At 42.9% G+C, this 24,590-nt stretch overlaps 2 protein-coding genes across 4 annotated transcripts; both read right to left on the bottom strand.

The window, feature by feature from the left end:
- Positions 1-200: 200 nt before the first annotated feature.
- LOC309385493 (granzyme A-like) lies at positions 201-6,015 on the bottom strand. 3 transcript variants are annotated; one of them, XM_081940004.1, is made up of 6 exons: positions 5,931-6,015; positions 5,338-5,476; positions 3,694-3,829; positions 2,303-2,575; positions 1,020-1,164; positions 636-696 (listed from the first exon to the last, which is right to left on the bottom strand). In XM_081940004.1, exons 1-6 carry the CDS (start codon positions 5,989-5,991, stop codon positions 692-694), a joined length of 759 nt encoding a protein of 252 aa, XP_081796130.1. In that variant the 5' UTR covers positions 5,992-6,015; the 3' UTR covers positions 636-691. The 3 variants fall into 3 exon arrangements, with proteins under 3 accessions (XP_081796129.1, XP_081796130.1, XP_081796128.1); XM_081940003.1 differs by lacking the exon at positions 1,020-1,164 and having other exon boundaries at positions 201-696; XM_081940002.1 differs by having other exon boundaries at positions 636-1,164.
- A 13,014-nt stretch (positions 6,016-19,029) lies between these two features.
- Positions 19,030-24,220, bottom strand: LOC309385807 (granzyme A-like). The gene is made up of 5 exons (XM_081940537.1): positions 24,136-24,220; positions 23,532-23,676; positions 21,942-22,077; positions 20,559-20,825; positions 19,030-19,514 (listed from the first exon to the last, which is right to left on the bottom strand). Exons 1-5 carry the CDS (start codon positions 24,194-24,196, stop codon positions 19,359-19,361), a joined length of 765 nt encoding a protein of 254 aa, XP_081796663.1. The 5' UTR covers positions 24,197-24,220; the 3' UTR covers positions 19,030-19,358.
- Between the last annotated feature and the right edge of the window lie 370 nt (positions 24,221-24,590).

Genomic DNA, 24,590 nt, shown 5'->3' with positions numbered 1-24,590 from the left:
TATTATGCATTTAAAAGCCATTCCCAGCACAGAAATTCATTCTTCCAAATGCAGGAAAAGTCTGAAGTTTGCCACAAGCGAACACTGGATACATAGCATAGATGAACAATGAGAACAAAAGAACCAATAACAAGATGGTTTTCAACAAGGATTTATTTTCTTCTGCTTTCTGAAAATAAGCTACCATTCCATTTGTGATAAACATTGGAATAACTTTATCTAGCAGAGTAAGTGCACACACAGAGAGAAAAATAAAGAGAAATAGTTTCTAGAAACTTTTGCTTAGCTTTTATAAAGGAAAATAAAACTTTGTAACAAAACTGCATTTAAATAGAAAACCTAAATACCCAAACTGATCAGTTACTCTGTAGATGAATTTATCTGAAATTGTTGTTACTTTTAGCTGGCAGTTTCTGTGTTGGCTGAGTATGGTGCGACTAGTCAAATACATCTGGAGGGAAAAGGCTGGAAAAAGATACTCTTAAAGGAATTATAATGAATGAATATAATAAAAAAGAATGTCAGCATCAAATGATAATTCTGTTAATTGCGTTGTATAACACTCTTTATCCAATTCGAATATCTATCTGTCAGAAGGGTGTAGACACCAGGATACTGAGGCTTTGCACATCCTATACCAAAGGCAACGATGGCTCTTTGTTCCCCTTGGCACATCAAAGGACCACCAGAATCACCCTGCGCAATGGAGAAAAAGGGGTGGGTGGAGAGGAGAGAAATTTTGCATTATTCCAGTAGTCATATTTAATTTATTTATTCATTAAATCTCTATGCTGCCCATCGGACTGATACAGTGTTTCCAGTTACCCTTTAGATGAATTTAGCTGAAATTGCTGTTACTTTTAGCTTTCAGGCTCAATGATTTTGTGATGGCTGAGTATGGTGTGCCTAGTCAGATACATCTGGAGGGAAAAGGCTCGAAAAGATTGTCTTAAAGGAATTATAATGAATGAATATAATAAAAAAGAATGTCAACATCAAACGATAATTCTATTAATTGCCTTTTATAACACTCTTTATCCAACGAGAATATTCCTTTGTCAGAAGGGTGTAGACACCAGGATACTGAGGATTTCCACATTCTTCACCAAAGGAAACAATGCCTCTTTGTTCCCCTTTGTACATCAAAGGACCACCAGAATCACCCTGTGCAAGGGAGAAAAAGGGGAAATTATTTGCAGTAGTCTTATTTCATTGATTTGTTCACTAAATCTCTATGCTGCCAATCTGACTGATACAGTGTTTCCAATTTTGGCTGGTTGGGAGGCCCCCTGCAAGTGCCCCATTCAGGTGACTGGAAAAACGGGGCAAGAGGATACTTTCTCAGTAGGCGTCCCTTCACTCTAGGATACCTTGACCCTCCAAGGCCAGGTGTGGAGAAATATGCCCATCCTGGTTACAGAATCAACCTTCTGCCCTGAAGCAGGTAAAAAAGTGGCAGGACTTCAATTGCCTAGTTATGGCTTCCATATTGACTTTTTTTCATTCTCTGCTGCCCCCTCTAAATATATACTTGTCCTAATTTCACAATACCAGAACATGAATTTAAGCCAAAATATATATTTTTCCCAACACCTTTGAAGGAGAAGTGGAGGGGAGAGGAAATAGGTGCGAGTGTTTCTGTGTGCATGTATCTGTCTGTGTGTTTGTGCTTTAGCTCACTCCCATCACTGCTTTCTTGATGAGGAAATGACCAAATACATTTAGTTGCCTAAAGATACAATCTATTCTGCAAGTTTGAATTCTGAATAGGTGAAGAATGTGGCCATATTTAGGCAGACAAGGTGCCAGCTACACTTCAGGCTTCCGAAAAATTCACATTCTCTGGTGCCCCCTCCCCCCCAAAGTGCTCCATTGATAAGTACAGGTAGTCCTTGACTTAAAACAGTTCATTTAGTTCACTCAAAGTTGCAAAGTTCACTTAACAACTGTGGCAAGAAAATTTGTAAAATGAAGTAAAATTCACTTAATAACTGTCTCACTTGGCAACAGAAATTTTGGCTTCAGTGTCAGGCTGATAAGTCAAGGACTGCCTGCACTTTTTTTAAAAAGTACCATAATGCTGCCAGTCTGGGAGGATATATAATTCCAGATGTTTTTTTGCAATTGACTTTGTGATGGGAAGATTTTCCTAATTTTACAGTTCTTATACTGGTAGTGTAGGACTTTGATTTCTTAGAACACTAGAAGCATGCAAGTAGGATTACTCATTCGTTCAAACTCTGCATTCGGTATATTATTTTTGAATTTCAAACATTCAGAGCAGGTAGATAGATATACTTACTTTACATGCATCCTTGCCTCCCCTCTTGTCACCAGCACACACCATATTCATTGTCACTTTTGGCTTGGAATTATAGTGCTTTTGATCATTGCAGATGTTTCTTGCAATGACAGTGACATTAACTTCACGGAGGACATCTGATTGTTGTCTTCCTCCACTCTTAGTAGTCCCCCAACCAGCTACCAGACACTGTGTTTCTGGCTTGAGGTCACTATACACCCGAGGAAGCTTGACGATGGCAACATTCTTGTTAAGTTTTGCTTGTTTATTAAGCTTAAATGAGACAAGAGGGAAGGCAGAAAAAATTAACTCTTACATTAACAGTCAATATGGTGTGTAATTCATCATATGTTAGACTTACACCTTGGAGAGTCACCCTATCTCAGCCTGACCTACATTACAATATTGTGGAAATGCAATGGGTATGAGAAGCAACATTTATACCATTTGAGCCCCTTGCAATAAAAGGAAACCATAATAATAACAAAATGAATACTTTGAACTTCTTCAATATGGGTAATTTCACACCTGCTGGTCATTTATATAGAAATAAGAATTCCTACCTCCTGCTCTCCATTTCTGAAATGAAAGGGAAAAGCATGTTTCCAACACATGAGAATACTCTTTTTTCCACTGCTGCCATCGTCAGTGGTGGTTCCTATGCCAATGAAATGGGCTTCAATTGTTAGGCTCCTCTTATGGGCTGTTTGTCATCCCTTTGAGGTAGGCCAAATCAGCAACATGAGTCAATAATTGTTTCTTTTATTCACCCACCATTTTCAAGGCTAGAGCTAAATCCCTGAAGATGTTGGATAGCCATTTGCCTAAAACGGTATAGGGTTTCTTGCCTAGGCAGGGGGTTGGACTAGAAGACCTCCAAGGTCCCTTCCAACTCTACTATTGTATTATTGTATACAGCTTTCTGCAAGGGTATGTATAGCTGTGTCAGGGCTGCCTCCATTCATTCCCTAGAAAAGAGAAACCTTTGGCTCCATAGATTTAGAGAAAAGGTACCTTTGCTATGAGAGAACTGAATGCAATAAGTTTCAGGCAAGATCTGAGGCAAAAGCGCGCGAAGCAGCAAATTGAAACTAATTGTATAGCCCAACCCTCTTGTAGCTAGGCAACTCTGGCTCTGCCTCCGAAGTTAGAAGAAATAACCTTAGAAATAAGCAAAGCCAGACCGTAGTTGCAAAGCTGTAATGAAAAATTCTCCACTGGCCCCACCCCCTTTGCAGCTAGTAGCAGGGTAGCTGACATTCGGCCCCCCATAACAGAGGCTTTAGTTCCAGTCCCAAATGGACTCCCTTTATGTATCCATAAAGAAAAGGAGTAACCATTCTTGCTGTCCTTCACATGTATATTACTTATGTATAACCCTTAGAATATACCTGAAGAAGCATAATGTCATTCTCCCCTGTGACCTTATTATAGTTCGGGTGAGGAATGTTCTTATTAACTTTGAAAACTTGTTTTGTTGTGTCTTTTTCTGAATGAATTCCAAGAAAAACTTCAGTTTTCTTTGTTCTAAAAAGAAAAGAGGGTAAATAAGAATTGAGTAAAATTCATTTCTAGCAAGGATAATACGTTATAATCTCAGCTGAAGGATATCAAGTTTTATCATTTGACAGTTCAATCTTCTGTGTTTCTTCAGAAGTAAATTCTATTGTATTTAACATTGTTTATATGGTGGCACATAAATTTAAAATTTGGAGACAGCAGGCTTTACTTCAATTTTCATTGGAGTATTATTTCAACAGTGAAAGTAAATATATATTTTTATAGAAGATGCAAAATATTTTCAATGGCCTATTTCTGGCTAGGTTCAAAAATAAATTACAATACATGAATATTCACACCTATATATGGATATTTGGGAGATGGAAAATCAAAGGGAGGTCAAATTATTTGCAATTTTCAGAAAAACAAGAACACCAATAATGTGCAGGGAGGCATGTGCTATTAATGCCATGCTTTGCTCTACATGGAATAGAAACAATTGGAAGAGGGCTTCTAAATTCTCGAATATCATCTATGAAAGTTGATTCCAATCTCTGGCTAATAAGTATGCCAGCACAATCTTGTCTGCTATTTAATCAAGGTTTTTGGTTTATCCCAGTTTCTCCCTACTGTGGTTTATGGCCCTTCATCTGGCTAGACCCCAACCGTAGGGGTGTATGTGTGTGTGTATGGTCAGAATTATTCTTTTTGGGTTTTATGATCATGGAATTAGAAAAGACGTATGAGAAACCAATTTTGCATATGGTAACTGTGGCAAGATTATTGCATGCAAGAGATTGGGAAAGTAATGAAATATCTACAATGTAATTTAGGATTATAACATTAACTGCACTTGAAAAAATAGCAAAGTCTTTCCAATCTGGATACAGGGAAAGAAAGGAAAAAGAAAAAAAATCTTTTGAAAAGCTGGTTACCTTACATAGAGAAGAAAGAAGAAAAGATTAAACTGACGATTTCTTCATTTGGGAATTAAAAAAGGACAAAGAATGGTGAAAATAATAAAGTGATAATTACTTGATAGAAAGAATGTGTATTTTCTTCATTTTCTGTTTTTCCCCCTTTTCCTATTTTCAATCTCTTTTTGTACGTATTTATTGTATTGAAAAATACCAGTAACCTATAGGTAAGTACACATATACAGAGATTGGATTTCTTTGATTCATTGTCACCCCTAGAATTTATGCCAAGAAGCTGGGATAGTGAACAATGTACCTGAAAGACGATACCCAGCTGCCAATTTTGCTTGGGTTGAAACCTTAGGTTTTGCTCATCCCTAAATTGCAGGACTATGTTATGCTTGTATGTATGTATGTATGTATGTATGTATGTATGTATGTATGTATGTATGTATCTATGTATGTACACACACACACTTACATATACATATACATATACATATACAAATATATACATACATACATACATACACATACACATACAAATACAAACATATATATATAAAACAAGATTTTAAAAAGAAAGAAATAAAAACCTAGCAAAACTTCCAAACTTACATTTTGCAGTGAGCTGCTGTTAATACCCAGTTTGGTTTGATCAGGGTCCCCCCACAAAGTTCTGGGTATTTGATCATGGCCATAAATGGTCTTGAATGTCGAATTGATTCTTTTCCTCCAATGATCTGGGCACAGTGATCTAAATAGAATGGAGAAGCCAAGCTAATCATGAGTCACAAAATACAACTTTAAGTTAATCCATTAGCTAAAGAGGAAAAAGGAGCAACACAACATGTAAATGTTTCATCATACAAAGTGCTCTCAGTTTGTGCTATGGTGGCTTATCACCAACCGATCAAAGCAATCTTTTTCTTTTTTGCACCTATTAACACATTTCACCCCTTTAGATTGCTTTTCTAGTATCGCTAATAAAACTACCCTCTTAACTGTAGCTTTGAATCTCTCCTGTGGGCCTTCTACTGTCAGTATCAGTTCATCCTGTAGGAGACCTCAGCTATTTCCTTTTCATCACAGTCCATATTCAAGGAGAAATCCATACATTTGAAACAAACTGTAGCTTATCTTCTTACCTTTTTCTTGATTGTTCTGAAGTGACATTATCAGAAATGAAAAAAGTATAATTTAGCACTTACCTCCTGGAATACCGAGGAGAAAAATCACAACAGTGAACCACAAGCCCATTAGAAGAACCATCTTTGCTTTTTTGTATTTCTCCACATCAAAGTAGAGAATGTATATATACTGAGGAAGGTAAGGAAGTGGTTATTTTGTCATACTTAACTAACATGGTTAATGAGGTGGAAAACAAAAGATATGAGAGAATACTTAAGTTTTCATGTCTGCATTTAACTGTGTATGAGAGAGATGTGTGGTTTTGGTTGCTGAGTAAAAATTCTAGGACGAAGCAATTGAACCAAGTAAAACATCATATATAGCTGATAATTTCCTCTTTATTCTGAGAAAAGGTTGCATTAATAAAAGAAATATTAGTTTCCCAGTCTATACACATGCAAATAAAATGTTTGATGTGTGGCTGCTCCTCCAGCTACAATGAAGAAGTTCTCTAGACAACTCTTATTAATTCGCCGAGTGATGATACTGCATGGACAATTTTGATGAAACGAAAAGTAATTCTAAATATAACTTGTTTTATGTGTCTTCCTCTCCCATCATTTCCATTAACAAAGACAACTCCAGTTTTTCTTTTGAAATGCTTCAGTTTTCAAAATGATAGCCCAATTGGTATAGGGCGACTATCCTAAGCTATATAGTATTGCTGCCATCCATGGAGTTGGTGTGTTTTTAGAAGGATTTTTCATTACACCTCTCCTCCGGGCACTTTTGCTCAACTTAAGTATTTTACATCCATTAGAAAATCAAGCATTATAGTAAAGTAAAGTAAGTAAACTTTTATTTATAAACCGCACCCTTTCCTAAACAGGACTCGGGGCGGTGTACAGACATATTAAAAACCATATAGATACAAAAATAAATGTGCATAAATATATAAACATAAAAACATATAAACGGAGGAGGTAGAATGTGCTGTACCAAATTTAAATTAAAATACAAATATAATTAAAATTCCCTTAAAAATTACACAGTAAGATGTTTGCCAGGAGGTTAAAAATGGGACTATACATCAGTCAAGCCAGCTAATTGGAACAGGTGGGTCTTAAGCTTCTGTCGGAAGGAGTGGAGGTCATTAGTAGTTCTAATATCGGGGGGGAGGTCATTCCAGAGGGTTGGGCCCATCACAGAGAAGGCTCTACTCCTAGGCGCTGCCCGCTGGCATGGTTGGTGGATGGCACCTGGAGGAGTCCCTCCCTGTGAGAGCGGATTGGTCGTGAGGATGTGTGAGGTAAGATGCGATCCCGCAGGTAACTAGGTCCCATGCCATGGAGCGCTTTGAAGATAGTGACCAACACCTTGAAACGCACCCGAAAAACCACAGGCAGCCAGTGCAGGTCGCGCAGGAGTGGTGTTATATGGGAGTATCTTGTCCCTCCCATGATGGCCCGCGCGGCCGCATTCTGAACTAGCTGTAGTCTTTGGGTGCATCTCAAGGGGAGCCCCATGTAGAGAGCATTGCAGTAGTCCAGGCGAGACGTCACCAGCGCATGAGTGACTGTGCGTAAGGCGTCCCGATCCAATAGGGGGCGCAATTGGCGCACCAGGCGAACCTGGTGGAACGCCCCCCTCGCCACGGCTGCCACATGGTCATCCATCGACAGCCGGGCATCAAGGAGGATGCCCAAATTGCGCGCCCGTTCCACAGGGGGCAGTTGTTCGCCCCCTATGGCCAGCGATGGCATCCACTGGTTGAACCGGGGCGCCGGTAGCCACAGCCACTCAGTCTTGGAGGGGTTGAGTCTGAGTCTGTTGTCCCCCATCCAGACCCGGACGGCTTCCAAACACCGGGACATCATTACTTTGTAGTCCGTAGACCGTTGCTTGTGTACGTCGCCCCGAGTCCCTGTGGGGAGAGGGGGCGACTAATAAGTCTGATAAAATAAATAAATAAATAAATTTCGACGGCCTCGTTGGGGTGGTTTGGGGTGGAAATGTACAGCTGGGTGTCATCAGCGTACAGATGGTATCCAACCCCAAAACCACGGATGATCTCACCCAGCGGCTTCATGTATGTGTTGAACAGGAGGGGCGAGAGGACCGACCCCTGTGACACCCCACAAGTGAGTGGCCTCAGGGTCGACCTCTGCTCCCCTGCCAACACACACTGCATCCGGTCGGAGAGGTAGGAGCAGAACCACCGCAAAACGGTGCCCCCCACTCCCACCTCCTCCAGCCAGCACAATAAGATACCATGGTCGATGGTATCGAAAGCCGCTGATAGATCTAATAGGACCAGGATAGAGGAGCAACCCCTATCTCTGGCCCTCCAGAGATCATCTACCAACGCGACCAAGGCCGTCTCCGTGCTGTGACCAGGTCGGAAGCCGGACTGGCGCGGGTCTAGATAGTCAGTTTCCTCCAGGTGATGTGGGAACTGTTGTGCCACCACACTCTCTCCAACCTTCACTAAAAAGGGAAGGTTGGAGACGGGATGATAATTGGCTAGCTCCACCGGATTCAGGGAAGGCCTCTTGAGCAGGGGCCTCACCACCGCCTCTTTCAAGGCGGCCGGCAATGACCCCTCCTCAAGTGAAGCGTTCACCAGACCCAGGAGCCAGCCTCGTGTAACCTCCCAGGATGCCAGTACAAGCCAGGAGGGACACGGGTCCAATAAACATGTGGTGGCTCGCAGTCACCCACGCAACCTGTCCAAATCCTCGGGGACAACAGAGTCAAACTCCTCCCAGAGTGGTGTCTCAGGACTTGCTTCCAACGTCTCCCCTGGTCTGCTGAAGGGGGCCCACCCACTCCGGATCTGAGCGATTTTGTCCTGCAGATATTCCCCAAACTCCTCTGCTCTACCCTGCAAAGGGGCTTCCCGCGGCCTCTGAGATAAGAGGGAGCGAGTCACCCGAAACAGGGCGGCAGGGCGGTTATCTGCGGACGCAACGAGAGTGGCACAGTATCTACGTTTGGCCGCTCTCAGTGCCACAAGGTAGGTCCGTAAATAGGCTCTTACCTGTGTTCGGTCAGATTCGGAGCGTGAGGACCTCCACCTGCTTTCTAGGCGTCTCTTGTGGCGTTTCATCACCCTCAGCTCCTCGGTGAACCAAGGAGCCAGGGTGGTTCGTTGCCGCAGGAGAGGCCGCAAAGGCGCTACCCGGTCCAAGGCCCCAGCAGCCGCCCTATTCCAAGCAGCCACTAGGTCCTCTGTCCGGGAGTGGGTCAGGGCTACAGGAAGTGGCCCAAGCTCCGTCTGGAACTTATCCGGTTCCATCAGTCGCCTGGGGCGGAACCATCTGGGACAATCAGGTTCTGCCTCCCCGCGGTGGGGGGTAGTGCCGGGGAAGTCGAGCCGGAGAGATGAGTGATCTGACCATGACAGGGGTGCAATAACTAGATCCCCTATTCCCAAATCACCCGTCCACTGTCCAGAGACAAAAACAAGGTCCAGTGTGTGCCCACCTTCGTGTGTGGGGCCCTGAATTAATTGGGTCAGGTCCATGGCTGTCATGGAAGCCATGAACTCCCAAGCCACCTCGGATACTTCGCCCGTCGACGGCAGGTTGAAATCCCCCATAACCACAAGTTTGGGGGTATCAACCGCCATCTCCGCGATCAGCTCGAGGAGCTCAGGCAGGGCTGCTGATGCATAGCGAGGAGCCAAGTATACAATCAGCAAGCCCAACTGCCTCCCTGGGCCCCATTTCACACCAAGGGACTCACACCTGGAGATCTGAGGCACAGTGAACTCCTTCGGTTCCAGACTCTCCCGTATGATTACCGCCACCCCGCCACCCTTACCCTTATAGCATCTTTATAGTCTCCTCTCTATCTCCTCCTAGAAAAAGTTAGTGTCTTTTGTTATATTCATGAAATTTCCATGCTATTGATACATTATATAATGTAGTTCAGAAGGGCTTCAATAAAGCAAGCAGTGCTATACTGCCACGTCTGTTATCAATTTAGAGCACATACATATGAATGCTTGTAACCATTCAGAAAGTTTTATGCTGATCATTTGAAGACCAGATTTGCCATCATGGCCATAATGCAGTGACGTGCGGTGAGGTTTATGACTGGTGAGGCACTGACACAGTGCTGGGTTTCAAATATTTTTAGACTTGTGGACTTCAACTCCCAGAATTCCACAGCCAGGCATGCTCAGTTCCAATTTAAAGCGACAGCATTTGTTTTTCTCCTTTGCTCCTTCTTTCTTTTTCTTTTTCTTCTCCTTCCCCTCCTTCCTCCCTCTCTCCCTTCCTCCCCCTCTCTCAAACACACACACACACAGAGAGAAGTTGGATTGGACTATCTCTCCTACCCCTTCCCTCTCTCACTCACTCTCAAACAAACCCCCACACACAAAAATGTTGGATTGGATATCTTTTCCAGTGGCTTGAAAGCAGCTCCTCTGCCATCCCCCACCCCTCACATTCCCCTGCTGCCTTTCCCAAACACCTCCACCATTGCAAATGCAGCCTGCTGTCTGGGTGGGAAATGCCTGGAACACAATAAAGCCCACCCACCACCTCCTGCTGGCAGGCTGGGGTGAGAGGAGAAGCCGGAGGGGAGCCAAGCCGAGCCTTCCAAAAGAAAGAGGCTGGGGGGAAGTGTGTGTACTACAGCATGGCTCTTTGCCTGGCTTCCTGCCTCCTCCTGTGGTCTCCTCAGTGCTCACTTGTGCTCTCCCTCCCCAAGTGCAGTTTGATTTGGCTCTTTGCCTAGCTTCCTGCCTCCTCCTGTGGTCTCCTCAGTGCTCACTTGTGCTCTCCCTCCCCAAGTGTAGTTTGATTGCAGGTGGAGCCACGTTGCCTTTTCAAACTTGTAATCAGTGAAGCTGGGCTAGATTTTTATATAGTTTTATCCAGCTGTGTGTGTTTGAGAGAGAAATGAATGGGGGCCTGGGGAGGAAGTCACTACACTTGGGGAGGGAGAGCACCAGTGAGGTTAAGCAGAGTCATCCACGGTGAGGCAGCAACTAGCTCAGCTTTTTCCTTTTACTTTTTTTTTTCATGATGAGAGTGGTGAGGCTGTGCCTCACTTGCCTCACCTGACTGCACGTCACTGCCATAATGGATCATGCTGCTGCATCTATTATTCTGGCTAGCTTAAGGTTGCCCCCCCCCCCAAAAAATGTCTCCTGTAAAATGCCTTCCTATGCAATCAGTGCCTCCATTTGTAGAGAAGGCATTATGCCAGTTTCACAGGGTGGGCAGCTGAATGAAAATGGGTGAATTTGTGTCCGAGATGATGGCATCTTCCTTCTCTACCTTATGAATATAACGTGGCAAGATCCTTCTAAGCATCCTAGTCCATTGGCTTCATGTTCAATAAAATGGGATGGAGAGACCTTAGCTAATTTATTTAATTTGGTTACCCGTGGGTCCAGGGGCATCTGCAGAGGAGGTTTAAAAAGGCAAGATGGTGGCTGTGAGTGCACAGTCGAAGCTCTACATGTTTTTACGTATGTCGTGCTACAAGGCAGATAAAAAAGAGCAGGGGTTTTGATCAATGAGACACAATAACCATCTTTTTTTGAAGCCCTCCTCTTATATGGATCCCCCAGTGGCTGTAGCCATTTCTCTTTCCATATTTCCAAAACGGAGTGCGCTCCCGTTACTTGTCCCAGCTTCTGTCAACCTCACAATTCGAAAGCATGTAAAAATTCAAGTCGAAAAATAGGAACCACCTTTGGTGGAGGGTAACAGCATTCCGTGTGCCTTTGGTGTTTAGTCATTCCGTCCAAATGACCATAGAGACGTCTTCGGAGAGCGCTGGCTCTTTGGCTTTGAAACGGAGATCTACACCACCCCCTAGAGTCAAGAACAACTAGCACATATGTGAGAGGGGGAACCTTTTACCTTTCCATATTATCAATTGAAATAGCATCTTAGTCTTGGCAGGGAATGCATGGCCATTTTTGTACAGAGGGCGATTCGAGTTTGCCGCTCAAAATGGTCGCTCGAAGACACGCCGAGAGCTCTGGGCTGGATCTACTTGCTGGATTCGCTGTTTTTCTTCTTCGCCTATTTGCCTTCCAATCCCACCTTCGTCTCCAGTGTTAGATTGGGTATTGAGAAGGCAGAGACAGGCTTGTGGTAACAACAGCTCTTTATTAACAGTAGAACAGTATGTACAGCAACTGCTTGGTCTGACAGCAGCCCTTTTATAGGGAGCTGTCAGACCCCTCAACCAATAGGATTCAATCTCTGTTCCTGCCAGAACAGAGGACCTTGGTGGAAACCATGGTAGTTAGAGTGAATAGCTAACAGACAGCATGAAAACATTCAAGTTGAAAAATAAGAACCACCTTTGGTGGAAGGTAACAACGTTCCGTAAGCCTTCGGTGTTTAGTCATGCTGGCCACACGACCATGGAGACGTCTTCAGACAGCACTGGTCCTTTGGCTTTGAAATGGAGATGAGCAACGCCCCCTAGAGTCAAGAACAACTAGCACATATGTGAGAGGGGGAACTTTTTACCTTTCCATATTATCAATTGAAATAGCATCTTAGTCTGCTGGCCATATGATAGTTAAAAGATGAGAACCAGAGTTTCTCGTGGCAGAATGTGGGAACAAAGATGTCATCCAATAAAAAGATCAAGGTGTACAAAGCAATGTGTTAAACCAGCAGAGGGATGAAAGCAGCAGCAGAATGAAACTGCGCTGGGTATAAAGAGGAAATTGCACCTTTAAGTCAAGAAAGAGCCACCAGCTGTTTCAGTGGCTTCTTCCTAGAACTGAGTCCGATGCTTGTCTAGTCATGCTTAAGACCAATAGGAGTTTAGAGCCTAGTTAAAATTTGCTAAGGACTAGAAAATTCTTATACCATTTGTTATAAACTGTTATAAATCACCCGTGAAGAAATTACCTCAGAGCAACACCAAGTTAATGGGACATATTTTTCTGCCCACAGGAGGGCTCACAAACACAGATATATAACTTGTATATTCAGTCATGTTGCTGGATTACATTGTTCCCTTATCCCTTTCTAGTTAGATGAGACATTTTACCATCTTTCCAATAAACTGGGTTTCCAAAGAATTCTTATATTGTGAGATTACACAAATTATACTCCATCCAAGTTTACCCCCCTTATTTCCAACATGTTGCAGAAGATACCATAAAGGTACTTTTTTAAGAAAGAAGGTTGTAGTCTACTATCTAATACTCATTTGTGGAAAAAAATGTCCTTGTGCTGAACTATTATTGTTAGTGTAAAAAATATAGGGCATTCTGGTGATGTAATGGTAGGGAGGTGGGAAAGACCTGGGAGACCAAGCAAAGAGACACTGCAAAGAGAATGGTCAGGTAAGAGTCAGAAAAACACACAGTTACATGATAGGCAGAGCAAGGGACTCAGGAGAGACCCTCCCCAGTTTCTTGGGCTGTAAAGGAGATGAGGGAAAATTGAACTTTCAGACTTGCATGATTCTGTCAATTTAGCCTTATAAAAATGGAATTATTTTATCTGGTTGTGATACCTATTTGGTTTACTTGGTGTGGATGATAGATAATGTAATAAAACAGAATAAAAGGAATGCTGAGCATTTGCAACCCACAAATTCTCCCTCCCTCCTTTCTTCCCTCCCTCCCTCCCTCTTTCTTTCTTTATTTCTTTCTTTCTTTCTTTCATTCATTCATTCATTCATTCATTCTTTCTTTCTTTTTCTTTCTTTTCCAGTTTAAGGCTACTCTTAAACCCAAATTCATAATTCACCTTCTTTGTAGTACCAAAATAAGCTGGGCTCTAACTTTATACACTCTTCTGTACATGGTGCTGTTCAGAATGGCCAACCATCACAGACCTCTAGGTATTGTAATCTTGATAAATCTGGTGACATTATATTGAACAATCCTGGTACAAATGATCAAAATATTATTTTAACTTTTTAAAATGTTATTCTTATTAGGTTATACCTTGGAAATAAAAATAATAATTATAAACGCATAAAGGAGGATTGACTATTAAAAGTTCCACCAAACAATGTTGTCTTCATCAGCCATTTAAAAGTTAATCGAGGTAAGAGTCCTTGGTTGGGAAATGCTATAAAAAAAGCAACGCATTTTCCAATTTCACTTATCTAGAACACAGGACATGGGACTGGCCTCTCATTGCAAATCCTGGAAAGAAAAAGATCTGTCATCTCAAGTGTCTTGATAGATAGAAACCAGCATCTTGAATTTAGCCTGACAAAAAAACTCAGATATCTATCGGATCCCAGCATAGAATATTTTTTCATAGTATATTGTATTCTTTCAAATATATTGGTAGGGTTCAAACATTGCACTACACTACACACACCCCACCGCCCCCACCCCCTCTCTATTCATTCTTGTTTGAAACATGGCTTCAGAGGAACTGGTTCAGATATGGAATTGAATGAAAAAGAAATAAATTTTTTGTTTCAGTTTATGAGCAGAAATATCTGGAAGGCTTTGTTGGAAGAAATGTCCTTCTGGGTTCAGCTCCAAGTGGGGAAAAAGACACTGGAGACATGGAGTCTGCTTGGAAAGATGGTTTAATGGTGGACATGATCACATGGCTTGAGTCCTGAACAGAAAGGTTGATCACATGCTTCCATGTTGGGTGAAGAAGAAGAAAGAGAGAAAGAAGGGGTGAAAGTTCCTGGCTTTATACTCTCTGTTTGGCCCCACCTCTCTGTTTCCTGTTCCTGTTTAAGAAAATGTATTCTGATTGGTTGTGAGACTCCCATGGGGCCAGGTTTGAGTTTCCAGATGCCATGTGATGAATGGGGCAAAGGGCTAATACTATCATGCCTTAATCCCATCACCCTGGAGCTGAAGGGGAAAACTCTTTATTATATAGAATAGACTGGCTTGGGCATTTTAATGTCTTATAAAGAAAAGCGGGTAAATTTACCATGCTCTTTATTAGTGGTAGGTGCTACTATTTGAAATGCTCCACAGAGAATCTTGGAAGCCAATAGATACATTATGAAAGGTTTGCTTTGAGGTTAGGCATTATTATTGTTTTAACTTGCAGAGCACATTCACATGATTTTGGTGATACAATCTGACGGCTGAGAACACTTTCAGTCCACTTATTCAGGTCCAGCCCCTCACTAGATGAACCAAAATTGTTATCTCTTCTTCCTCATCCTATTTGTGACTGGAGTGCAAGTCCTATCAAGTTTATCGTATACATTTGGCTTTCTCTGTACATATCCTGGAGGAAGTGTATACAGCTCTCTGTTCTAATTTCTCTCCAAATCCTTAACAAAGTCAAGATCACTCCTTGACTTTTTTTCCCCGAGCAGTGCATGAAAAAAATTGAGCTTTTTGGCTTGGTCTCCTCTCACTTCCTCCACCGTATGTTTATCATATATGTCATGCCTTACAGATAAACTACTCTTGAAGTCAATCCTCTGCCTCATATCATCTCAGACAAATAGTTGTCCAACCTTTGTTTGAAAACATTGAAGTGGCAAGTGGTTCCGATGCTTTCAAGTGGTCTCACATCACCACTCATAAAAGTGGTGTACAGATCCATAAGAAGTCTCAAATGATAAAGGACTCATGTATGTATATTTGGTAATTTTGCAATTCCAAGATACCTCCAATTATAAGAGAAGTCCAATTATTTTATTATTTATTATTTTATTTATTTGATTTCTAGACTGCCCCCTCTCCCCGATGGGACTCGGGGCGGTGTACAGGTACCAAATTAAAAACAATACAAATAATCATACATATAGTTAAAATCGAATTAAACTTTAAACCCCTGTACAAATTTATAAAAATTAAAAACTTAGCCTAAGACCACCCACGAAATTTAAAAATACAGACTGAGGTGGGAGAGCTGGAATTAGGCCAAGCCGGCTAGATTAAACAGGTGGGTTTTTAGCTTGTTACGGAAGGAGCGGAGGTCCGTGGTTGTTCTAATATCAGGGGGAAGGTCATTCCAGAGGGTCGGGCCCATCACAGAGAAGGCCCTTCCTCTGGGCGCTGCCCGCTGGCACAGCCTAGTGGACGGCACCCGGAGGAGTCCCTCTGTGTGTGAGCGAATCGGCCGAAGGGATGTGTGGGGCAGGATACGATCCCGCAAATAGCTAGGCCCTGTGCCATGGAGCGCTTTGAAGATGATAATCAGCACCTTGAAACGCACCCGAAAAGCTACGGTAGCCAGTGCAGCTCGCGCAGGAGAGGTGTTACGTGGGAGTATCTAGCAACTCCCGAGACTGCCCGCGCTGCTGCATTCTGAACCAACTGCAGTCTTCGGGTGCATCTCAAGGGGAGCCCCATGTAGAGAGTGTTACAGTAGTCTAGCCGGGACGTCACAAGCGCATGGGTGACTGTGCGAAGGGTGTTCTGGTCCAATAGGGGACGCAATTGGTGCACCAGGCGAACCTGGTGAAACGCCCCCCTTGCCACGGCTGTCACATGGTCGTCCATTGACAGCCGGGCATCTAGGAGGACGCCCAAATTGTGTACCCGATCCACGGGGGCGAGATGTTCACCCCCAATGGCCAGTGATGGAATCAGCTGGTTGAACTGGGGTGCCGGTAGCCACAGCCACTCCGTCTTGGACGGGTTGAGCTTGAGTCTGTTACTTCCCATCGAGATCCATACGGCTTCCAGACACCGGGACATCACTTTGACGGAATCGTTGGGGTGGTTCGGGGTAGAGATGTACAGCTGGGTATCATCCGCGTACAGATGGTAATCTACCCCGAACCCACGAATGATCTCGCCCAGCGGCTTCATATATGCATTGAACAGGAGAGGTGAGAGGACCGACCCCTGTGGCACCCCACAAGTGAGCGGCCTCGAGGTCGACCTCTGCCCCCCTGCCAATACAAATTGCAGTCGGCCAGAGAGGTAGGAGGTGAACCACCGCAGAACGGTGCCCCTCACCCCCAGCCCCTCCAGTCAATGCAATAGGATACCATGGTCGATGGTATCAAAAGCCGCTGAGAGGTCTAGTAGGACCAGGATGGAGGAGCAACCCCCATCACTGGCCCTCCAGAGATCATCCACCAACGCGACCAATGTCGTCTCCGTGCTGTGGCCGGGCCGGAAACCGGACTGGCACGGGTCCAGATAATCAGTTTCCTCTAGATGGCATGGAAACTGTTGTGCCACCATACTCTCTACAACCTTCGCCAGGAAGCAAATGTTGGAGACGGGACGGTAGTTGGCTAACACAGCTGGGTCCAGGGAAGGCTTCTTGAGTAGGGGCCTCACCACCGCCTCTTTCAGGATGGCCGGCAAGAACCCCTCACTCAAAGAACCGTTAACTAACTCCTGGAGCCAGCCTTGTGTGACCTCCAAGGATGCCAGTACAAGCCAGGAGGGACACGGGTCCAGTAAACATGTGGTGGCTCGCAGTCACCTACGCAGCCTGTCCATATCGTCGGAAGTAACAGAGTCAAACTCCTCCCAGAGTGGAGCCTCAAGACCCACCTCCGACGTCCCCTCTAGACCACTAGTAGAGACCAACTCGCTTCGAATCTGAGCGATTTTGTCCTGCAGATACTCCCTAAATTCCTCTGCTCTACCCTGCAAAGGGGCTTCCCGCGGCCTCTGTTGAAGGAGGGAGCGGGTTACCCCAAACAGGGCGGCAGGGCGGTTATCTGCGGACGCAATAAGGGTGGCACAATACTGGCGCTTGGCCACTCTTAACGCCACAAGGTAAGTCCATAAATGGGCTCTCACCTGTGATCGGTCAGATTCAGAGTGTAACGATCTCCATCTGCTCTCTAGGCGTCTCTTGCGGCGCTTCATCACCCTCAGCTCCTCGGTAAACCAAGGGGCCTGGGTGGTTCGCTGCCGCAAGAGAGGCCGCAAAGGCGCAACCCGGTCCAGGGCCCCAGTGGCCGCACTGTTCCATGCAGCCACTAGGTCCTCCATCCGGGTGCGGGTCAGGGCTACAGGAAATGGCCCAAGCTCCATCTGGAACCTATCAGGTTCCATCAGGCGTCTGGGGTGGAACCATCTTGGACATTCCGGTTCCGCCTCCCCACGATGGGGAGTAGCGGCTGGGAAGTCGAGCCGGAGAAGTGAGTGGTCTGACCATGACAGGGGTGTAATAACTAAATCCCCTACTCCCAGATCACTCCTCCACCGGCCAGAGACAAAGATAAGATCCAGTGTGTGACCTCCCTTGTGTGTGGGGCCCTGAATTACCTGGGTCAGGTCCATGGCTGTCATGGAAGCCATGAACTCCCGAGCTACCTCAGATGTCTCCCCTACTGATGGCAAGTTAAAGTCCCCCATGACCAACAGCCTGGGGGTCTCAACTGCCATCTCGGCGATCACCTCGAGGAGCTCGGGCAGGGCTGCTGATGCATAGCGAGGAGCCAGGTATACAATCAGCAAGCCCAACTGTCTCCTTGGGCCCCATTTCATGCATAGGGACTCACAACCGATTATCTGTGGCACAGTGGTCTCTCTCGGCTCGAGACCTTCCCTTACAATGACTGCTACCCCACCACCCCTGCCTAGTGCCCGTGACTGATGAAATGCGCGGTAACCTGGCGGGCACATTTCCACAAGGGGGAGACCTCCCTCCTGGCCCAGCCAGGTCTCCATGATTCCTGCCAGGTCCGGCTCCCCCTCTGACACCAAGTCGTTAATGAGGGGGGCTTTGTTGACAACGGACCTGGCATTGCATAACATCAGTCTCAGGCCCTGGCTCTGTAGGTCCTGACCACCTAGATTGCGGGGGTTGGGACATATGACCGGCCGTACCCAACGACCACGGCCCCGGCTCCCAACCGGCGATAAGTTATCTGACTATCCTCGCACCTGCCCCTCCCCACGACCATTGGAATCAAAAGACCCTCTTCTGGAATATCACTGCTCCCCCCCCTTAATGGCTCCGCTCACTTCCTTATTAACTCCATCCGCCGGCTTGACATTGGTCCCTCCCTCAGTCTGACTAGCCCCTCCCCCCACCCTGGAACCCCCTATGTTATTATGCATTTAAAAGCCATTCCCAGCACAGAAATTCATTCTTCCAAATGCAGGAAAAGTCTGAGGTTTGCCACAAGCGAACACTGGATACATAGCACAGATGAACAATGAGAACAAAAGAACCAATAACAAGATGGTTTTCAACAAGGATTTATTTTCTTCTGCTTTCTGGAAATAAGCTACCATTCCATTTGTAATAAACATTGGAATAACTTTATCTAGCAGAGTAAGTGCACACACAGAGAGAAAAATAAAGAGAAATAATTTCTAGAACTTGTGCTTAGCTTTTATAAAGGAAAAGAAAACTTTGTTTAAAAATGCATTTAAATAGAAAACCTAAATACCCAAACTGATCAGTTACCCTCTAGATGAATTTAGCTGAAATTACTGTTACTTTTAGCTTTCAGGCTCAATGATTTTGTGTTGGCTGAGTATGGTGTGCCTAGTCAGGTACATCTGGAGGGAAAAGGCTGGAAAAGATTGTCTTAAAGGAATTATAAGGAATGAATATAATAAAAAAGAATGTCAACATCAAACGATAATTCTATTCATTGCCTTTTATAACTCTCTTTATCCAATGAGAATATTCCTTTGTCAGACGGGTGTAGACCCCAGCATACAGAGGCTTTTCACATTTTTTACCAAAGGAAACGATGCCTCTTTGTTTCCCTTTGCACATCAAAGGACCACCAGAATCACCCTGTGCAAGGGAGAAAAGGAGGAAATTTTGCATTATTTGCAGTAGTCGTATTTCATTGATTTGTTCACTAAATCTCTATGCTGCCCATCGGACTGATACAGTGTTTCCAATTTTCCAATTTTGGCTGGCTGGGAGGGCCCCCTGCAAGTGCCCCATTCAGGTGACTGGAAAAAGGGAGCCAGAGGATGCTTTCTCAGTAGGCGTCCCTTCACTCTAGGATACCTTGACCCTCCAAGGCCAGGTGTGGAGAAATATGCCCATCCTGGTCACAGAATCAACCTTCTGCCCTGAAGCATGTAAAAAAGTGGCAGGACTTCGATTGCCTAGTTATGGCTTCCATATTGACTTTTTTTCATACTCTGCTGCCCCCTCTACATTTATACTTGTCCTTATTTCGCAATACCAGAACATGAATTTAAGCCAAAATATATATTTTCCCCAACACCTTTGAAGGAGAAGCGGAGGGGAGAGGAAATAGGTGCGAGTGTTTCTGTGTGCATGTATCTGTCTGTGTGTTTGTGCTTTAGCTCACTCCCATCACTGCTTTCTGGATGTGGAAATGACCAAATGCATTTAGTTGCATATAGATACAATCTATTCTGCAAGTGTGAATTCTGAATAGGTGAAGAATGTGGCCATATTTAGGCAGACAAGGTGTCAGCTACATTTCAGGCTAGTGTTCCAAAAAATTCACATTCTCTGGTGCCCCCTCCCCCCCAAAGTGCTCCATCGATAAGTACAGGTAGTCTTTGACTTAAAACAGTTCATTTACTTCATTCAAAGTTGCAAAGTTCATTTAACAACTGTGGCAAGAAAATTTGTAAAATGAAGTAAAATTCACTTAATAACTGTCTCACTTGGCAACAGAAATTTTGGCTTCAGTGTCAGGCTGATAAGTCAAGGACTGCCTGTACTTTTTTAAAAAGTACCATAATGCTGCCAGTCTGGGAGGATATATAATTCCAGATGTTTTTTTGCAATTGACCTTATGATTGGAAGATTTTACTAATTTTACAGTTGTTATACTGGTAGCGTAGGACTTACTTCACATGCATCCTTGTGTCCTTTCTCGTCACCGGCACAGACCATATTCATTGTCACTTTTGGATTGGAATTATAGTGATTTTGATCATTGCAGATGTTTCTTGGAATGACAGTGACATTAACTTCACGGAGAACAAATGATACTGCTTTACTCTCAGTAATTCCCCAACCAGCTACCAGACACTGTGTTCCTGGCTTGAGGTCACTATACACCCGAGGAAGCTTGACGATGGCAACATTCTTGTTAAGTTTTGCTTGTTTATTAAGCTTAAATGAGACAAGAGGGAAGGCAGAAAAAGTTAACTCTTACATTAACAGTCAATATGGTGTGTAATTCATCATATGTTAGACTTACACCTTGGAGAGTCACCCTATCTCAGCCTGACCTACATTACAATATTGTGGAAATGCAATGGGTATGAGAAGCAACATTTATACCATTTGAGCCCCTTGCAATAAAAGGAAACCATAATAATAACAAAATGAATACTTTGAACTTCTTCAATATGGGTAATTTCACACCTGCTGGTCATTTATATAGAAATAAGAATTCCTACCTCCTGCTCTCCATTTCTGAAATGAAAGGGAAAAGCATGTTTCCAACACATGAGAATACTCTTTTTTCCACTGCTGCCATCGTCAGTGGTGGTTCCTATGCCAATGAAATGGGCTTCAATTGTTAGGCTCCTCTTATGGGCTGTTTGTCATCCCTTTGAGGTAGGCCAAATCAACAACATGAGTCAATAATTGTTTCTTTTATTCACCCACCATTTTCAAGGCTAGAGCTAAATCCCTGAAGATGTTGGATAGCCATTTGCCTAAAACGGTATAGGGTTTCTTGCCTAGGCAGGGGGTTGGACTAGAAGACCTCCAAGGTCCCTTCCAACTCTACTATTGTATTATTGTATACAGCTTTCTGCAAGGGTATGTATAGCTGTGTCAGGGCTGCCTCCATTCATTCCCTAGAAAAGAGAAACCTTTGGCTCCATAGATTTAGAGAAAAGGTACCTTTGCTATGAGAGAACTGAATGCAATAAGTTTCAGGCAAGATCTGAGGCAAAAGCGCGTGAAGCAGCAAATTGAAACTAATTGTATAGCTCAACCCCCTTGTAGCTAGGCAACTCTGGCTCTGCCTCCGAAGTTAGAAGAAATAACCTTAGAGATAAGCAAAGCCAGACCGTAGTTGCAAAGCTGTAATGAAAAATTCTCCACTGGCCCCACCCCCTTTGCAGCTAGTAGCAGGGTAGCTGACATTCACCCCTTCCCATAACAAAGGCTTTAGTTCCAGTCCCAAATGGACTCCCTGTATCCATAAAGAAAAGGAGAAACCATTCTTGCTGTCCTTCATATGTATATTATTTATGTATAACCCTTAGAATATACCTGAAGAAGCATAATGTCATTCTCCTTTGTGCCCTTATTATAGTTCGGGTGAGGAATGTTCTTATTAACTTTGAAAACTTGTTTTGTTTTGTCTTTTTCTGAATGAATTCCAAGAAAAACTTCAGTTTCCTCTGTTCTAAAAAGCAAAGAGGGTAAATAAGAATTGAGTAAAATTCATTTCTAGCAAGGATAATACGTTATAATCTCAGCTGAAGGATATTAAGTTTTATCATTTGACAGTTCAATCTTCTGTGTTTCTTCAGAAGTAAATTCTACTGTATTTAACATTGTTTATATGGTGGCACATAAATTTAAAATTTGGACACAGCAGGCTTTACTTCAATTTTCATTGGAGTATTATTTCAACAGTGAAAGTAAATATATATTTTGATAGAAGATGCAAAATATTTTCAATGGCCTATTTCTGGCTAGGTTCAAAAATAAATTACAATACTTGAATATTCACAGCTATATATGGATATTCGGGAGATGGAAAATCAAAGGGAGGTCAAATTATTTGCAATTTTCAGAAAAACAAGAACACCAATAATGTGCAGGGAGGCGTGTGCTATTAATGTCATGCTTTGCTCTACATGGAATAGAAACAATTGGAAGAGGGCTTCTAAATTCTCGAATATCATCTATGAAAGTTGATTCCAATCTATGGCTAATAAGTATGCCAGCACAATCTTGTCTGCTATTTAATCAAGGTTTTTGGTTTATCCCAGTTTCTCCCTACTGTGGTTTATGGCCCTTCATCTGGCTAGACCCCAACCATAGGGGTGTATGTGTGTGTGTATGGTCAGAATTATTCTTATTGGGTTTTATGATCATGGAATTAGAAAAGACGTATGAGAAACCAATTTTGCATATGGTAACTGTGGCAAGATTATTGCATGCAAGAGATTGTGAAAGTAATGAAATACCTACAATAGATGTTAGGATTATAACATTAACCGAACTTGAAAAAATAGCAAAGTCTTTCCAATCTGGATACAGGGAAAGAAAGAAAAAAGAAAAAAATCTTTTGAAAAGCTGGTTACCTTACATAGAGAAGAAAGAAGAAAAGATTAAACTGACGATTTCTTCATTTGGGAATTAAAAAAGGACAAAGAATGGTGAAAATAATAAAGTGATAATTACTTGATAGAAAGAATGTGTATTTTCTTCATTTTCTGTTTTTCCCCCTTTTCCTATTTTCAATCTCTTTTTGTACGTATTTATTGTATTGAAAAATTCTAGTAACCTATAGGTAAATACACATACACAGATTGGATTTCTTTGATTCATTGTCACCCCTAGAATTTATGCCAAGAAGCTGGGATAATGAACAATTTATCTGAAAGATGAAACCCAGCTGCCAATTTTGCTTGGGTTGAAACCTTAGGTTTTGCTCATCCCTAAATTGCAGGACTATGTTATGCTTGAATGAAATATATGTATGTATGTATGTATGTATGTATGTATGTATGTATGTATGTATGTATGTATGTACACACACACACACTTACATATACATATACAAATATATATATAAAACAAGATTTTAAAAAGAAATAAATAAAAACCTAGCACAACTTCCAAACTTACATTTTGCAGTGAGCTGCTGTTAATACCCAGTTTGGTTTGATCAGGGTCCCCCCACAAAAGCCCCCCTTTGAGTCTTTGATCTTGGCCATAAAAGGTCTTGAATGTGGAATTGATTCTTTTCCTCCAATGATCTGGGCACAGTGATCTAAATAGAATGGAGAAGCCAAGCTAAGCATGAGTCACAAAATACAACTTTAAGTTAATCCATTAGCTAAAGAGGAAAAAGGAGCAACACAACATGTAAATGTTTCATCATACAAAGTGCTCTCAGTTTGTGCTATGGTGGCTTATCACCAACCGATCAAAGCAATCTTTTTCTTTTTTGCACCCATTAACACATTTCACCCCTTTAGATTGCTTTTCTAGTATCGCTAATAAAACTACCCTCTTAACATCTGTAGTTTTGAATCTCTCCTGTGGGCCTTCTACTGTCAGTATCAGTTCAACCTTGAAGGAGACCTCAGCTATTTCCTCTTCATCACTGCCCAAATTCAAGGAGAAATCCATAAATTTGAAACAAACTGTAGCTTATCTTCTTACCTTTTCCTTGACTGTTCTGAAGTGATATTATCAGAAATGAGAAGAAATATAATTTAGCACTTACCTCCCGGAATACCTAGGAGAAAAATCACAACAGTGAACCACAAGCCCATTAGAAGAACCATCTTTGCTTTTTTGTATTTCTCCACATCAAAGTACAGAATGTATATATATTGATGAAGGTAAGGAAGTGGTTATTTTGTCATACTTAACTAACATGGTTAATGAGGTGGAAAACAAAAGATATGAGAGAATACTTAAGTTTTCATGTCTGCATTTAACTGCGTATGAGAGAGATGTGTGGTTTTGGTTGCTGAGTAAAAATTGTAGGACGAGGCAATTGAACCAAGTAAAAGATCGTATATAGCTGATAATTTCCTCTTTATTCTGAGAAAAGGTTGCATTAATAAAAAAAATGTGAGTTTCCCAGTCTATACACATGCAAATAAAATGTTTGATGTGTGGCTGCTCCTCCAGCTACAATGAAGAAGTTCTCTAGACAACTCTTATTAATTCGGT

Source organism: Natrix helvetica (genome assembly GCF_964273705.1).
Source record: "Natrix helvetica genome assembly, chromosome: 2".
Lineage (NCBI taxonomy): Eukaryota > Metazoa > Chordata > Lepidosauria > Squamata > Natricidae > Natrix > Natrix helvetica.
This window is presented reverse-complemented; position numbering and strand designations above follow the sequence as displayed.

Bases quoted from the DNA above. Each gene is read 5' to 3' on its own strand.
- LOC309385493 (XM_081940003.1), bottom strand. From the start codon at position 5,991: ATGGTTCTTCTAATGGGCTTGTGGTTCACTGTTGTGATTTTTCTCCTC. The intron at 5,477-5,930 runs GTAAGTGCTAAA...CATTCTATTTAG, and splicing joins TCTCCTCGGTATTCCAGGAG to ATCACTGTGCCCAGATCATT. The intron at 2,576-3,693 runs GTATATTCTAAG...GTCTCATTTAAG, and splicing joins ATGACATTATGCTTCTTCAG to CTTAATAAACAAGCAAAACT.
- LOC309385807 (XM_081940537.1), bottom strand. From the start codon at position 24,196: ATGGTTCTTCTAATGGGCTTGTGGTTCACTGTTGTGATTTTTCTCCTA. The intron at 23,677-24,135 runs GTAAGTGCTAAA...CATTCTATTTAG, and splicing joins TCTCCTAGGTATTCCGGGAG to ATCACTGTGCCCAGATCATT. The intron at 22,078-23,531 runs GTAAGTTTGGAA...TTTGCTTTTTAG, and splicing joins ACAGCAGCTCACTGCAAAAT to AACAGAGGAAACTGAAGTTT.